Here is an 18573-nt window from a genome sequence, read left to right on the forward strand (position 1 = left end):
AAAAGGGATTTTTTTCATCTCGGCTTTTTCATCATTTAAACTAAGCTGAAACCATTAAAATATAAATTTTAAAAGATTATAGCAATTTCTTATCATTCATATAGTTTTGAAGCTTTCTCTTAAAATCACTTTAACTTACTGCCTCCACAACATTCGAAGGTAACCCATTACAAAGACCAATCACACTGTTAAAAATATCAAAATGGTTCTACTATTCGTTGGTAAAAAAGTAGCCCAAGAGTTGGCGGTGGGTGGTGATGACTAGCTGCCTTCCCTCTAATCTTTCACTGCTAAATTAGGAATGGCTAGCTGAAATCGCTCTCTTGTAGCTTTGTGCAAAATTAAAAACGAACATACGCATTAATCCAGTTTGACTGAGCTCCATTTATTACAACATTCTGCTTTCTTTCATACAGTTTACTAGCTTATCCCCAACACCTATAGAGATAATTTTTACTAGCCGTTTACGTAGCATCTTGTCAAATGCTTTCTGAAAATTCAGGAACACTAAATGTAACCCCTTACTCTAATCTACACAAGCAGTAATTAACTCTTACAAAGAATGTCATAAGATACTTTAAAGCAAGAGTTTTCCCTTAATGAAACCATGTTTACTATTCAATAAAATTCTAAGCTTTGTTAAATGGCTTTACAAAGGATGTTTTATCAGAGTTTCCAAAAATATTTTCACAACTGACATAAGACTAATGAGCCGGTAACTACCAGGAACTTTTATCTCTTCTGTTGAAAATAAAGTGTGTTTCTTTGGAAGAACGTACTACATCATCCGACAAAACATTCTTATGACTATTTTAATTAACGAAACATGCAGCACGTTCTACGAAAACGAAACTATCTTATTATGCTTCTATGTAGTTGTCTGTTAATTTACTCTGATATTTGATATTACCATACTTTCTTTCCATGCAGAAGTATTGTTTTATATTTGTTATGACATATAAAAGACTGTTATTAATTATTCTAATACAATATATATGTATATATAATGTTTCGTAAAATGAGTTAGTTTTCAATATATTACACTACGTATACGTGAAAGGCTACTCTATTTTATTTAATTACCCCTTTGACTCAGTGTTAAGTCTTCGGGTTAAAACCGCTAAATATTGGGTTCCGATACTCGTGATGATCATAAAACAGATGGCCCATTATGTAGTTTTGCGCCTTTTAAGAAACAAAATGGTATTTTACATTCAGTGGCAATATATTATTAACAGCAATATACAATCCGTCTTTTTTCTTAAATACATGATTGAGGTCAACTACATATGACTATAATTTTATATAGAGGGCTATCGCTCATGGTAATACATAGTCACGTGATATGTAAAATGTGTTTTGACAATCATTACCTTTTACAGCACGAGGGGTAAACAAATTGTTAAAATATTATAGTTTTATTTTTAGTTGTGGTTTAAATTTTGTTTTAATTTTTATTATTATGCGTCAAGGCTCCGTTGTTTATTCAAGTTACTTTATGTTGTGCTTGTAGTTTATAGTTGTATTCTCTGGTATTTATACTGTGGTAATTAAATTTTTTATTTGAGATTAAAGTCCAAAATCAGTAAAGTTGAGACTACAACTTAGTAATTTGAATAATATTTTCTTACTTTATTAATAATACTGAAGCAACAGTTCATCTTTACCTATGTATGATGAAGTAGTTAATTACTGTTAATTTAAGAATTAAAATACAACAGAGTATCATTTATTGGAACATACCGTGCAGCTTTCCAAACTCAATAGTAACATCACTGCTAGTAGAACCGTTAGAGATAAGGAATATTATCCTCTCAAACTTAAAGGTTAATTTGAATAACTATAAATGATGATAGTAATGCAAAATAATAATAAAAATATAAAATATGAGTATTATATTACAAAATTATAAATTATTCATTTTCTTCACAAAAATGTTTTTCACAAAGTATCCACCAGTTTTATTGAAGTGTTTGTAATCAGTTAAGTTGATATTGTTTAATGTTATGATAACATTGACTAAATATAAAAAATCTGTTTGTGAGTGCATTGATAAGATGTCTAGTGTATTGATGTATAACAAATTTTTAGTGATACATTCTCCTATGTATGTATGATTTTTTGTTAATTTTTTATATACTTCTGAGTTTCCTCATTTATTTTTTTTTTTGCAAACAAAAGTTACAACTTTAAATGAAGAAAATACTGTATGCATGTTTCTTAAACATTAGCAAATCATATTGTCATGAATATGCTTGTGTAATAATCTAAAATCTCCCGAAAGATAAAGATATATCACACTTGGGTAATTTAACTTACTTTAATTTTATCAGATTAACTAAATCAAATTTTATTGGGTTTTTTTTTTGCTGCTGTTTTTCTAGAAAGTCTTAATGTGCATAATATTACCAAATCTATCCGACTGCAATCATGGTCTTGACTTTGCCACAAGTATTATTGTGTGTTGGAATGCTGGTTACAGGCTCCATCAATACACTAAGTAAAAAGGCTCAAAATGACTGCTAGTAAGTACTTGATTTGATAATGCTTAGAGATGTAGCTAAGTCCACTTTTTGCACTTTCTTGTAGGATGGCTTGCTGTTGTATTAAAAAAAATTATAATTAATGAAATGATTGTGTGTGTCAGATGTTATCTGATGGTCACGTACCTATTTTATCTCATTGTGTAACAAACCCCTTAAAGTAATTGTTGAACAATCTTTACTGATTGTATGTGAATTTGAAAATATGTTATTTTGTCTCTCTATATTAAAGATTTGCCTTTAATTTAGGTGTTATGTATTTAATATGCATGGAAAATGCTTAAAGAGTTGTTTAGACTGTGTAACTGACATGAGAGGAAGTTTTTTATGAGCTAATCAGCCTGTGGTGACAGTAGTTGATACATCTTAGCAACAGTTTCTTGGAACATTGAAATGTATCAACTACTACTACCAAAAGTTCTTTATTGCCTGTAAAGAAACTTCTTCATATATTATACATGAATGTGTATAAGAATACATCAAACTATAATTTGGTTGAACAGGTAATGAACATAAAGGGTTTAATTGAATTTCGATGATTGTTTTGGCAGCTTAAAGGGTAACATGAGCTGGTTACAGTTCTATCACATCTTATGCCCTGTGTTTTCATCTTTCTTCACAAGAAAAGGAAAAAACCATGATTCACAAAACAACAAACTATTAAAATAGTTAATACTAAAACCAAAATATTTCAGCAATACCTCACTTGAAGTGGTAAAAGTAGGTTAGAAGAACTCTAAGATTTACAGTATGTAACTTCAATGTTTAACATAAATGTTTGTTGTTTCAGCTTCAGTAACAATCGAGCATGAGAAACTAATTAATTTGCCAATCTCAAGAGTCACAACTATTTATTAAATTCAGTAGCATCATTACTTGGTTCCTTTTTTAAAAATTAAGTTGAACTTCCTGTAATCATTTCAAATCTTGTTTTATTTATGTTCAAAATTCTTATGGTAAGAACATTCTAAACAAACTTATTTTCTATATTTTTAACCTGTAAATGTTCATTTTGAATGGATTTGTTTAGCAGTTAATATATAACCATAGATTCCTTAGAAAGGTTTATTATGCTAAAAGCTGCATAATGAAAGCATGAAAATACTTATTTATTTAAATAATTCTTAGTTTTTATGGTAACCTTTTCATTACTTTCAGGTGTTCTGTTTTTTCATATGAATGGAAAATGTTTTGTATTTAAATATTTCAGCACCTAACTTAGAATATACATATGATGATGTATTAAATCCATAGTGATTTTTGAATTTTTAACATTTTTGTCCAGTTCTCCAGGGTATCCAGATTCTAGGTTTAATAACACAGTGAAAGATCACAAATTCGATCACCCTTGGTTTCAAACAATTATAATGTTTACAGGTAAGTTTGAAGTTTTTGTAGGAATAAGTTTGCTTCCACTAAGGTTAGCAGCTCTTTAATTCTTCATCTTATCAGTGTGGTTAAAGAATTTCTTTAGCTGAAAATAGTGTATTCAACATTGTAATGGGACATTAATGTTTTCTGGTTCTAAATAAAAGAAAACGTGCAACTACATAAAATAAATATAGACGTTACTCTAGTTTTACCTAAAGCTATATTAACTGTTTGTGATTTAGCATTAGTTAATACATTTTATTTTTTGTCTTCATTTCTATACAGAGTAAATCATTTGAATGTCAACTAGTTTCAAACTAGTCTTGCTGATATATTGTATGTGCAGTGGAAAAAAAAATAAGAATTTGAAAGTCTTAGAATTAAGATGAATAATTGCACTGAAAAAGCAAATCTCCAGTTAATAAAAATAATCTGTTTTTTTTAATATTCATATGTTCATTCTTTATTCTCTTTCACATAGTATTTCTTTTTTGAACAGGAGAAATGGCTTGCTTAATTGGTTTATTTCATGTCAGATGGAAAGAGAGGGAGATGCACATGTTACAAGAAGTAAGTCAAGAAACACTTTTGTGTTGATTTACTAGTATGTTTAAAAGTTCTTACTTTCTTATCTATTACCTTAAGTTATTCAGATTTCTGAAGAAACACCTAATTTTTCTATATGTGTATAGGATTTCATTGGTAGATACTTTTAGACATGCTGAGAGCATATAGTAAAAGGTCTACATATATTTTTAAAATATATATATATATACACTGTTGGCCAAAATCTTAAGGCCAATGAACATAAAGAAAAATATGCATTTTGTGTAGTTAGACTCAACCACTTATTTGAGTAGAGCTTCGAAAGATGAAAATAAGAAAAGAGAAAATAAAAATAAAAAACTTTTTTGGCATTTAATAGAGAAAATATGAACACTGAAATTAGCCTAATTACTAGCTGGTCAAAAGTTTAAGACCATACCAAAAAGAAGTTCTTAACAGGTTAAGAAATGCCCAACAAGAGGTCTCAGTAGTCTCAAGAGGTCTCAATGATGCTCAGCCATCATTGCGAATGACTGCAAACATTTGCTTTGGCATGGTTGATATAAGCATTTGCAGAAGCTGGCTTGAATGTTATTCCAAGTTGTGAAGATGGCTTCACGAAGGTCATGCACTGTTTGGAATTGACGTCCATTTCTATAGACTTTCCTTGCCATCCACCCCCAAACATTTTCAATGGGGTTCAGTTGTTCGGATGAACATGCTGGATGGTCCAAAAGAATCGCATTATTCTGCTTGAAAAAATCCTTTGTTCTGCAGGCATTGTGGGTTGCAGCATTGTCCTGCTGAAAGACCCAGTCATTTCCACACAAGTGAGGATCTTCAGTCAATAAGGATGCTCTCTCCAATATGACAATGTATCCAACTGCTGTTTGATGCCCCTGTATAACCTGAAGTTCTATTGTTCCATGAAAAGAGAAAGCATCCCAGATCATGATGAAACCTCTTCCACTGTATCGTGTAGAAAATGTCTGTGGTGGGATATCCTTATCGTGCCAGTAAAGTTGAAAGCCATCTAGATCATTTAGGTTACATTTTTTTTCTCATCATAGAACAAAACCTTCTACTTTTCTACGTCCCATGTTTGGTGCTTCTCAGCAAAGTTTAACCGAGCTGTTTCGTTATGTGGAAGGAGGCGTGGCCTTTGAAGACGTTTACAGTTTTTAAAGCCTTTCTCTCGTAGATGCCGTCTTATTGTTTTTGAGCTGCATTCTGCATCCATAAGGGCCTTAATCTGGTTCGACAATCAGCTGGTGTCTTGCCAGACAACCCATCACATCCTCCTGCTAAACGCCAGTGAAATTTTCTTGGGCCAACCACTTGAAATTCTCATTCTGTGTCCCTTAGGGTCTTTTAAGAAATTTGCAACAGCAGTTATGCTACACCTAATTTCACCAGCGATGGCACGTCGAGAGAGACCTTGCTTTTGCAGCTCGACAATTCTACCACATTCGAACTCTGTCAACTTTTTAGCCTTTGCCATGTTTTTACCCAATGTAACACAGGAGATGTCAGTGGGAGATGTTGACAACGCTAATGCTTGAACACAAATGACTAAATTTCGTTACGTGTTTACCGATCAACGCTTCGTTTCACTATGGTCTTTTGACCAGCTAGTATTTAGGCTAATTGCATAGTGTTCACATTTTCCCTCTTAAATGCTAAAAGAGTTTTTTTATTTTTATTCTTCCTTTTCTTATTTTCATCTTTTGAAGCTCTACTCATATAAGTGGTTGAGTCTAAGAATGCAAAATGCCTATTTTTTCTTTATGTTCATTGGCCTTAAGCTTTTGTACAGCAGTGTATATTACTATTAAGAGTGTGTGAAACAGTAATCATATGACAATAGAACTAGAAGGATAGAGTTTCACTACAAAAGAAAACAATACTAGTGCAGTCAGTTATAGTGTTGTGGTAACTATTCCAATTATTCAATCATCTTATATTACAAAAGGTTAATCTCATTAAAACAGTTACAATGAAGAATTATCTGCAAGGAATGTTAATTCCAATAGTTTAGTACGTAAGAATATCAATCATGGGACATTAATGTAAGTCAAGGATTCTGGGTTCAACATCCTTTCAGGACAGATTTTTTTTTTTAACATCTGAAGGCCATCTTCACTGCGTAAATGATGAATCAAACCATCTCTTTACAATTGTGTCTCAGTGGTTGGTATAGTGTTTGTGTTTGTGTGTGATGGTGTTACTAGTCTGAAAGTGCTGTATTGTGGTGTGTGATGATAGTTTAATGCTGCTAAATTGTATAGTATTGTGAGATGAAAATTTAGCTTTGCTCTTGTGAAAGCTCAGGGAGGAAATTTGCTTACTTGAGGTTTGACAGTTCACTTAGTAAACACATCTCGGAACACTGTTAAGAGCTTATGGGTATGAGTAGAATTGTTAATGCTGTAATACTATAACACTTTATAAGCCCACTTTACATATGCTAATGCTGTAACACAGATGTAAACTATGGTGTCACAAGCAAAACGTTTAGTACCTATTTGTTTGATAACAGATTTCTGATCAATGTAATCTATCAGGGTAAACATATTGCTGAAGATATGTTTCAATTGTTTTTCCTAGAAAGGATGTTCATAGAGCATAGATTAAATAATATAAAACCTAAATACACAATATTGCAAAGTACAAAGCCTTTATTGTTGTTCATGAAAGCAAAACAAATGGTAGAGCATTTAGGACAGTAAAAAACTTTGAAACTACATCTTAAGCTAATCTGTAGCTTCATCCTTATTCACAAAATTAAAGTTAGGTTTGCGAAAGATAATTTAATTCTAAAATTCAGTTGGATAAAAATTGATATCTCTTAATACCATTAACAAACTAATAAACAAGGATTTGATGTTGACAGTATCACATGCCAAATATCCACAAGATTTTATCCACACCTTTGAACCAATTGCTTCTTAATAAGAATGATGGATGAAAAAAACTGAAATTACAGCAATTTCTTATGACAACACGTGAAGAATTCTTCAATTGAGATCTAATAGACTTTTATACTTTTAATCTCCATAAACATGAACATACCACAAACAGTGGAGAGTTTGTTAAGAAGTTTGGTTGTAAAGTAATCTTACTAACATTTGAATCAGTTTGTTATATGTAGTCATAAGCAGGTCAGGCAATGGAATGACTTCATGACATCAGAATGAATGCAATCAACCAAGGACAAAGTAACTTCAAGGATAGCATATGACCTGAAATATTATTCTTATAAAAATATCAGTGCGTTTTCACACTGATTAGTCACTTTGATCAGTCTACATTGTTAATGTACTTTGGCACTGATTAGTCTGTTGTTGATGAAATAGCTCCTCTGGTTCAGACAGCATTGATTTTTCTTCAGGAATGGGATCAACTTGTGTTGCTAAAAATATTATTAGTTTAACTTACTTGCAATCCTTTAAATCCATTGCTATGCAACTCATTGAGTTATATTGAAATTTTGATTAGCCAACTTTACTATAAATGTATTTCAATAAAATAAACAATATAATTTGTTTTAGTTCAAAATTTTATCTAAGCTTTCATTTCTTTTTTTCGAAATAAACCTTTAAAACAGAGGTTAAACTTCAGTTCTATTTTCATGTGACCTACAAACTGAAAACCTCAACTTTACCTTGAATAAGATAATCTCAACCTAGTACATATACAATAAACATACAGTAAGTATGTTTACTTTCCCTATTAACACATTACAAAGTTCTGTGGTTGAGTTCTGTTGAAACTAGAGATAAATTTTCCATCACCTGACAAGTGCTATGTCTACCTTTTGTACTATTTTTTGAGCTTTACATGTCATATGTAGCTACTTGACACACATTTCAGAGTCTAAGGGCACATAACTACAATAAATAGATAACATATTTTTAGCAGAAAGACTTAATTTAAATGTCATTATTTGTATAAGAGATACTTGTAATCTTTAACAAAACCTTTTTGTGAGGGTATGTCAAGAAATCTGTTGTACATGTATCATTCCTCAGTCAATCTCATGCAAATTACCAAAGATTGATGAACATGGGTTAATAAGAGTAATTAGATGGATTTGGAGAATTTAGTTAACCAAAATCTACTTTGAATAATCTTTGAAACAGTCATTAAGCTATAAATCATTCATAGTAAATTTTATAGTTTTGCATGGGATGAGGTTAAATAAACCATATGTATATCCATATTTTTGTTGTAAAACACTTATTTGTAGACTAAAATATTGATTTATAAGTCAGTGATTTATCAAGTTTTGAAAAGGAGAAACATCTATTCAAACCTTCATATTTGGTAATTAATTTTAAACATTAAATATTTAATGATTTGCAGATTTCTAAAATTATTCAACAATCTTTAAAAAAATTTTTCCTTGTAAAAACTTAAGGCCAATTATCAGTTATAAATACAAAGTTCTAATTGATCCGCTATTATATAATTATAAAAAGTTTTTAACTAATCAAATTTAGGTGAAGTTAATAACATCTCACTCTTCTAATTTCTATTTCTAATTCTATATCTATTGCTATTCTTTATTTTTTATGGGACACTGGCGAATGGAGGTTAAGACTTACAGTGTATCCCCACTGCTATCTGGGCCCTACTTCTTCAATCACCTCCAAAAGCTAGGGTACACTTTATAATCCCACATTGTAGCTTGTACTCTGGGATCTTTTCAGTTGATGTAGCATTTTTTGTTTCAGCTTGTTTTAAAATAAGAAATTACATTAACTAATACATTCAAGGTTTTACAGCTTCTATCATCTTGTATGGAACATTATTGTATAAATATGTACAGATTCGTTTTTCTCAGGTTATTTATATTAAGGATTTGTTAAACTTCTCAGCAATAGCTGCATAAACATGTGTGAAAAGTCATGGATTCATGTTTGTACATATCCAGGTATAAGTTCAACCACTGGTAGCTTTATGGGTTCCAATGCAAAAAATAATTTATCGGGACGATATATGGTGGTATTTTGAGAATTGAATTCTGAGAGTGAATGTTTTAGTAAAATTTACTAAGTCAGGAGCTCCCACACTAGGGGGCTGGAAACCTCTGAAGAGAAGGATTTTCACATGCGAAAATATTTACTTGCAAATTGCCTTGATATCTTATAAAGGCCTGGGCTGATAGTATGTATCAGTATGAGAGCAAAAAAAAATTATAGCAAGATGAACAAAGTAGGCAACATTTACATAAATGAAAATAACCTATCACATTTCTATAGATTCATTGGACGAGTTTTCAATTGGGTTATGTGATTTCATGGGGTCTCTTGAACAAAGAGTTTGAACATGACTGCTCTAAGTCATTCTTTGTTTTAACTGTTCATTAGTATGAGTTATATAACTGTTTTTTTACTACCTGTACAATAAATAATATAATTCACATACCTTTTAGCGAAACAGATTAATGGTTTCTCCTGGTACTTCAGATGGACGTTCATCCAGAATGATTAACCCATCACAACCTAGGTGAGTGCTAATGAAAGCTCAAAGATTTCAACCAGTGTAAATTTCTGACCATTATAAAAAGAAATATTGCAAAAGCTAATTTGAAATCATTTGCAAATCTACTCATCTTTCTCTCTCTCTCTCTCTCTTGCCCTGCCATTCTTGTATAGGTAGTATCTAGCATAAACTTGTGTGTTTTGGGAACACATTTAAATATATCTCCTTTACCAAAATGCTTACTACTTAGCTCGCATATACCAACACTTTTATTTTCAAATTCTATTGTTTTAGCAGATAAGAATTATATAAAATATGAAAATTCTCATGAGCTTATTTAAGCCTTTTAACAGAAATTTGTGAATATAAAACTTAATTATATGTGCATTGTGAAACCATGGCTCTTGAAAAAGCTAAGTGATTAGTGACATATGCTTATTGATTAATTGTTGGGTTCATTGATCAATCAAATTCATTTAAGTGATTAATATTATGAGATTAACCTTCATACTATTAGCTAGTATTTTGACTTGAGATATTTTCAACTAGCCTTTGTTCAACATAATATACGTCTTGGTGATTTTGCTGCCATTTGCACATTTTTCAAAAGAAAATTACTTTGCTAAAAAAGAATTATGAAAATCCGCTACATAGCAAATCACTAGTATTGATACAACCACATGTTTGTGAGTTTTTGTTTCTAAAATGTGCAGTGATTCGCCTAATTGGTCTCATTCTCCATAGTAAACTAAACCTAGAAGAAAACACTTCAAATCCAGTCCTCTTCATTCAAATATTTAGCAAACCTTCCTTTAAATTCCCTTAAATTAACTATATCCATCACACCTAAAGGCAACACAATCCTAAAACCTGAAGGAAAAAAAACTGTTAGAAACATAAAACTTTTAACCAAGAGAACTCCTATCATACTAAAATTTATGTCTCCAGTCCTAACTTTACACCATTAAATAGGAAGAAAGATAGGCATCATCACTGTCAGTTCCTGTAACAATCTTAAACTACTCAGTCAGATCCCTTCTTGCTATTCTTTTTTCAAGAGAAAACAAACTCAGCTTTTAGGGTAGTTTCTTTGTCACCAAAGTCAGTCAAGTTACTGCAAAAACAATTTTCTTCCACTAGACCTTTCAAAAGCTATATGGTAGTGTCAGCCTATGTATATTTAATTATGACTGAGTCTGTTTTTGTTATAACATTCTGTACAATATAAAGTACAGAATGAAACCAGATTTGTGCATTGTTTTTTCTTTTGTCACCTTAAAAAAATTGTTGGTGTATATTAATTTATTGCATTTTTTTATTTCTTGGTGAAAATCAAGTATTATGCTTATATTTGTAATTTATCAAGTGATTAAGTGAGTGAGGAATACTGCTTCGTGAACATTTGACTTGTGATCAGAAATTTACAGATGCCAGACATAATAATGCCTATCAAAACATTATTGGTGAAAGTATTAATCTATAGATAGAAATCCATCAGAGTGACCTTTCCTAGGCATTACTTAAATTTAATATAAACACATTTTACTGTCAACACTATTACTATAATCTTCATTGGTCTCAACTTTCAACTGTATTTACAAGAAGAGGGGCATAACTGGTTAATTTAATGTTTTTTTGGTGTGTTTTGTTTTGGTATCTGAGGGTTTAAAACTTAAACATGTGTAACAGGTATGTTAATTAACTTGCCTCATGTAATTAATAGGCTGGTACATCTAGTAATTTGACAAGTTATACTTTTATAACATCCTTTTATCTACAAAGTTGAGCTGAAATTTATTACTAAAAGCTGTCCAAAATGGCTCAGAATGCATGTTAAAAACATATACAACCCCAGGGTGTTTTGTGGCCTTTGATCAGTGGATGTGTTTCAGTCAAAATAATCATTGGACATTTCCATCCAAACCCAAGTTTGGTAAAGTTAGGGGTGTGATGTTAGACACATAACACACACAAAATATTGAAAAAAGTTATAGTTTATTTAACACTAAAGAATAAAGTTAACACAATTTATAAATTACAAAGGAAAATATACTCTTTTAACTTATTCAATGTTGAAGAATACAAATGCATAACTATATATTAGAAATATACCCCCTCACACACACACACACACACACACACACACACACACACACATATTAAATTTAAACTTTATTTGGCACGAAAGTAGCCCAAGAGTTTGCAGTGGCTGCTACCAACCAGTTGCCTTCTCTGTAAGACAGCAGTTCGAAGTTAATGAGGACAGCAGATGGCCTTAGAAACTTTACTATTATTCAAAAATAAACACTGATAAATGTTAGAGTCAAAAATGGTAATACTGGAAATCCTAATTTTGTATTTCATAAACCATGATACTAATCAGTTAAGCTGAATGAAATTGAATCAATTGGAGATGATAATAAAATTCATAATAGCAATAATTAAGAATATTAGTAAAATGAAACCCTGTTTTTGATAAGTTGTTTAGTTTGGTGAATTGTAAAGCAAATCAGTTAAGTTTGAATTAGTTGAAAATAATAAAGCCAGTATTTTGATTTTTGGATAGTTGTAATAATCAAAAATAGTGACAATCAGAAACTGTTTTCAGTTCGTTATTTTTGAGAGTTGTAACATTAACCATCTAAGCTGAAAAAACATGAATTAATTGAAAATAACTGCCATTATTTCAATTACTTGAATAATTAGAATTATCAAAATATTAGTAATTGAAAACAGTAACTTCAGTTAGTTCATGATGACAGGAAACCCACTTGAAGTAAAAACATATTCTAAAGATGTTTGGAATGGATATTAAAGTTTTAATACCTATACCAGTCATCTTTAGAATACAACTTAAGTTAGTTGGTTATTTTACATGACATGAATGAACATAACTTGTTCTCTTTAGTAACCAATTATATTTATTAATCAAGTTTACCAACCAGCTCTAGCCTTGTGATGTATGTAATTTTACACTTTAAAACAGATGAATTTAGAACAGTATACAATGAGAAATCATTTCTTTACCAAGAGGATCGCTGTTTCTCATATATTTGTTTTTTAATAGAAATGTGATATTAAATATTTTCAGAAATTTAAGTTAAACTACAAATCTGTATGAAATAGCTAAGAACTTTAATTCTGGTTGTATATAAAACATTTGTTTAAATCATGCATATGCAGTCAGTTGAGGACATTGATTTTAAGACATGATAATTTTATTTAACAAGTTATATTCCTGAAGAAAATTTAATGAAATTTTGATAATACAGTCAAAATAAGCAGGTGTACTTCCAAGTGCATTTATTTCTGTAATTTCTCTATGAGAACCTTCTAGTTTCAACTTAATGAGGTTTAAGAAAATTATTATGTTTCTGAATGAACTTAAAAGCCTCAGTTGACTTAAAGGAAGAGTTATTTAAATATGTTTATTAATCTTACCCATAAAATTCAAAAGAACTTGTATGATACATTAAAACTGCTCTTTGTGAAATAAATAAACTTGTTTTTTCAGGATATTTCAATGGATCTTTGTACTTCCAACAGTTTGTGATTTAATTGGAACTTCTTTAGCAGGTAAGGCCTGCACAGAATTAATTTGTTGTTACTAATAAAGTGAATGTGATATTTTTTATTTTGTATCTGAAACTGTTTTCAAAGTAATCAATTATTAATTATTGTAATACATAAAAAAGAAGGTATTAAGTTAAGTGGTATTATAAAACTTGTTTACTTTTATCAATTACATTGTGTAGTATGTCATGGCTTCAAACTGAATTGAATTGAAAAGTGTGAAAGTATCATTTCTTATCGTCTGAAATTTAGTCTGTGATAAATTATGAAAAATAATTGTTTTACCTTGTGACAAAATCCCTTCTTTGTTTTTCTTTTCTATGTTCATATATATAAACAAAATATACTACAACAAATATATATCCAGAAGCCTTTAACAAAACAAAAGTTTGAAAGAAACATCAAGTTGCATAGTCAATGGTTAGTGCAGACTACCATGCAACTGTCTAGTCTGGACTCCAAACTAAAAGTTAATTTGCCCAGTTCATTTTTAACCATTATAATTCTACACAAATATAGTCAAAACCATGGACAACTTAGAATAACCTTTCAGATTCTGTAGGTTTCTTCAGGGCATATGTAACTGTATTTATAATAATAATAAATTCATTGTTAATTATCAAATCTTAAATGATGCAGAGTACTAGGTATAATTACTGAGTAAAATATGATTATTTGAATCTGCACTATATGTTTGAATGACAAAAATGAAGAATTCATTTTTCTGGATTTTTATTTTTTATTTTTTTATTACTAGGAATCGGTTTGTTATATGTTGATGCTTCTGTGTGGCAGATGCTCAGGGGATCCATTATAATCTTCACTGGAATTTCTTCTGTAAGTAATAGGTTACTGAATAACTTGAGACTGTGCAAACAGAAACAAATATATGCATACTGGAAAGTTTGTATGCATTTAAAGGTGTAGATTGTCTTCCTGTTTAGTGTTCCAGGTGATAATATGACACAAATTTATTGAAAATGTTCAGTCTTCTGTCGCTCTCATTTATTGCATTGCAGGTTAAAAATGCTGTATAATAACCACATTTATTGTTTATCTTTAATATTTATTAGCACTTATAACTGTTGATGAATTATTCTATTTATAAGAAAGCTAGATGTCGAAACTTGGCCAACAGAAAGCTTGTTAGGTTGCATCTTGTGTTTGTCTTTGTACAGATTGCTGGGAACACCTTTCTTCCAGGGTTTTTTTTTTTAATTGCACTTATTGTTGTGGAATAACTTTCTTTGTATATTTTCAAATGTAATTGCTAAATTTTCATTGCGAGAAAACACTCAGCAATATTTGAAAGCTTTTAGTAAAAACAGCAGATTGCATAAGTGATGGTTCTAATGTTTATTTAAGGGGAAAAAATAACACAACCAATTTTCTTTCAATATGATTACATTTTTCTTTTTTATACATTCCTTTTAAAGCCTTTAACTTAAGTTTTTGTAATACTGCTTTTTCATGTATTTGTAAGCAAACCTTTGTTACAGCTCTCCAGTTCTGAATAAAGTCTGATTGTTTAAGTTCACTATTGAATATAATTAAGACTTTCAGATAATTCTGCCTTTGTTTTGTTCATATTTTCTCTTCACTCCCTCTTGATCACAAATGTATGTGCTCATTTATTTAAAAGTTCAAGCACAATGGTTTGAAATTAGTAGCAACTCATATGCTTGTTGTTTTTAAGTGAGAAGATTATCATGCTTCGCCCCCTCCCATGGGTTTCAAATCAGTTTGTTCTCCCATATTATCATACAGACTGTCCTTTTCTTGACTAGTAATTGTTAGTTTCCATTTTTCCTGTTTGAGGTGAAACCCCCAAATCTCCTGTAAGTCTAACCCTTGTCTACTTTTCATGCCTTCATCTTGCCCTCACAGCTCTTTTACAGTATCTCTCCACCATCCATCTCCTCTGAGGCTCTCTATCAAAATTCTGAGGGGTTTCCTGGAAACATCCTCTCCCTTCTTTCCCCCACATTGGCTCATTTTCTCATCTTCGACTCTGGCTTTATGTACATGGTTTCTCTGTTGTTGGGACTTTCTAGCTCATGATGTGACTAACTCACATCTGTAGACCATAGTTATATCTTCAAGACTTGTATTGGCCCTATTTCTGTAGTAATACATCTTTAACATGATCACCAAATCTTTTTAATCAGGAATTACATCATTACAACAACAGCTTACCCTTTCCAACCTTGTTGTCTGTCTGTCTCAGTAATATGGCACCTGTTACCATTTCTCATACCTGTCCTTTCTTTTCAGGATGCCTTGTCTTATCATTTTCTTTGATAATACACATCACATTATCAATAGTATCAGTGACTACCCAATGAGTTCTGGTCTGGTAGGAGCTAACTAACATCTGTAGACCATAATTATATCTTCAAGACTTGTATATGGCCCCGTTTCTGTAGTGATACATCTTTAACATGATTACCAAATCTTTTGAATCAGGAGTTACATCATTACAACAACAGCTTACCCTTTCCAACCTTGTTGTCTGTCTGTCTCAGTAATATGGCGCCTGTTACCATTTCTCATACCTGTCCTTTCTTTTCAGGATGCCTTGTCTTATCATTTTCTTTGATAATACACATCACATTATCAATAGTATCAGTGACTACCCAATGGGTTCTGGTCTGGTAGGAGCTCAGCATGCCAGTATTCTTCATTACTAGCATTTTCTCATCAATGATCATTGGATTCTTCAAGTTTTATTGGAAGGATTTTTTACCACACTTTTCTTCCCCACCTCCTATGTTTTCTATACTTGTTTCCTTCCATCCTCCTCAGTATCCCATAACCAGCCAACATCTTTTGGAGACAGTTCAGAATCTATCTCAGCACACCATTGAACCTATTTTACATCCTTCACCGGCTTTTTATTCCAGACTCTCTGTTCCCAAGAGGACTGGACTGGAGGTATGTCATCAATTTGTTCCACCTCAATTGCTTCATTCAACTGCCCCGTTTTATCATGGAGTCATTTCTTACCCTACAGTGGGTGATTTCTCTGGGCTAAACAAATAACCAAGATGAACGGACATCACTAATGCTTATCTACACATCCCTATATCACCACGGTCTCATTTGTATCTTTGGTTAATCCAGCACAGGGTTGCATCCTACCCTCCAGGCTTGCTTCCTCCTCTCCTTACCTTTTCTATAAGGTGGTCAGAGCTTTTGGTTGTCATCTTCATGTTCTACAGTTGTAATTCCACCATTATATTGACAACTGGGTTTTGCTAAATCATTCCAAACTGGAGCCAAGCCAGCCATATTTGTCAGCTCCTTTATGATAAATGGAACTCTGCTTGTGATCCCTTGCCAGCTCCCATTAATCTTCCTCCTACTCTGATGGGCAGTATGCATTGGTGATTGGACAAGGACCATATGTCAGCAGACATCCCATTTTCTACTTCTCACCCAGATGTACATGTTTGCACAGGCACACACCTTCAGGGCTGGGGTGCATAGGTCAATCACAAGGAGGCTTCAAATTGTTGGTCTGTAGATGAAAAGTTTTTGCATGTTACCGTCCATAATCTTCTTGTATCCCTTTTGAGCCTTGAATAACTTCCTTCCTATGTCTGGTGGCAATTCATTTTGATAATTCTACAGTAGTTGCACATATCAATCACCAAGGAGGCACCTGATTGAGACACATATTTTCAAACATTGGATCTACTATATTTGGCTCACATGCACCAAATTTATCTCATTGCATGTCACATTCTGAGTGCTTTAAATCTCATAGCAGATCCTCTTTCCCACCCCATCCAAATATATCTGATGAAGTAGTCTTTAGATCACTTTATTTTCCAATAATTTTGCAATTAGTAGGTGCTTTCCTTGTGAGATGCATTTGCTACATACCTCAACCATAAGTTACTACTATTTTTATCCCTGGTGCTTCATTCTTAGGCTCTGGCTGTTGATGCCCTCAGCCAGGATTGGCCCCACAAATACCTTTGTTTGGCCTTCTATCAATTTTGTCATCAGGTGACCTTTTATCCATACCACTCCATTTTGAGTCCTTCTTATTGCTCTTTACTAGCCAGTTCAGCTGTGATTTCCACAATTACAACTGCAACTTTTCCAACCACTACCTATTCCTTTGCTTCCCACCCTTCTATGTCCACTTTGGTTCCCAATTATACATCCAGCTTTAACATTCTTTGTCTTCATGTCTAGCTTTTATCTGATCCTTAGTGAGGAGATCAGGTTTCTGCAGTCAAGTAGCTTTCATTTTAGCTTATTTCACATGACCTTCTTCAATGGATGTGTATCAGCATAAATCAAAAATATTCTACAGTTGGTCTGCAAATTGGGGATTCCCTGCTGACTGACCTACTGTGGCTTGAATGGTGGAGTTTCTCACCTGTATTTTGACTAGGGTTTTCAATCTCCTTGTTTTTGGGGCTGCTTTATCTTACACCTTGTGTGTTTCCCTATACCATTGAGTTTTTGCTTCCCTTGTCTTTGCCATATTAATGCATTCCTTCCATGGTCACCCCCCTCTCTGATGGGTCTACTCTTCTGAACTGGGATATTAATGTAGTCCTCCATCCTCTCACTTTACCTCCATTTGAACAACTTTCCTCATATTCCACCTTTCCCTTAAAATATGTTTCTTCCTATTCTTTTCTTGTGGACCTCGAATCTAGTTTCTTTGCCATTGAGATTTCACATACACTTTACCATCCTACCTATCTTATCCTTTATCGGGATTGACTTTCCTCCAAAAGTTAGGGAGAGTGACTCCTCCTTTTCACTTATTTCCCTTCCTTATATTTTTAATCTCTACCATCATCCCAATCTAGATAGACTTCTACATCAGGTCCATATTCTTCATTAATATATTACTTGCATGGCTTCTTTCTGTGTTACCCCTACCTGACTCTCTATCTCTTGGTAGTCTTTCTATATTCAGGATCTTTTCCCTTCTACCTTCACCAGTTGGGTTCAATTTGTGATTCAGAAGTAAGATTCAATTTCTGAAAGCATTGACGAAACTATTTTAGGATATTCTGTTTGTTTT

At 32.1% G+C, this 18573-nt stretch overlaps 1 protein-coding gene across 3 annotated transcripts in view; it reads left to right on the forward strand.

The window, feature by feature from the left end:
• The first annotated feature begins 1314 nt into the window (after positions 1-1314).
• LOC143225706 (solute carrier family 35 member F6-like) overlaps positions 1315-18573 on the forward strand; it is a 36732-nt gene continuing 19473 nt past the window's right edge. The window contains exons 1-7 of one of the 3 annotated variants that reach the window (XM_076455577.1): positions 1315-1390; positions 2385-2525; positions 3829-3920; positions 4414-4484; positions 9898-9971; positions 13462-13523; positions 14278-14357. In XM_076455577.1, coding sequence (XP_076311692.1) covers positions 2431-2525; positions 3829-3920; positions 4414-4484; positions 9898-9971; positions 13462-13523; positions 14278-14357 — 474 coding nt within the window. In that variant the 5' untranslated portion in view covers positions 1315-1390; positions 2385-2430. Of the gene's footprint in view, positions 1391-1417; positions 1547-2384; positions 2526-3828; positions 3921-4413; positions 4485-9897; positions 9972-13461; positions 13524-14277; positions 14358-18573 lie in introns of those variants that run through there. The other 2 variants (XM_076455578.1, XM_076455579.1) reach the window with 2 other exon arrangements.

This window comes from Tachypleus tridentatus, chromosome 9 (genome assembly GCF_004210375.1).
Source record: "Tachypleus tridentatus isolate NWPU-2018 chromosome 9, ASM421037v1, whole genome shotgun sequence".
Lineage (NCBI taxonomy): Eukaryota > Metazoa > Arthropoda > Merostomata > Xiphosura > Limulidae > Tachypleus > Tachypleus tridentatus.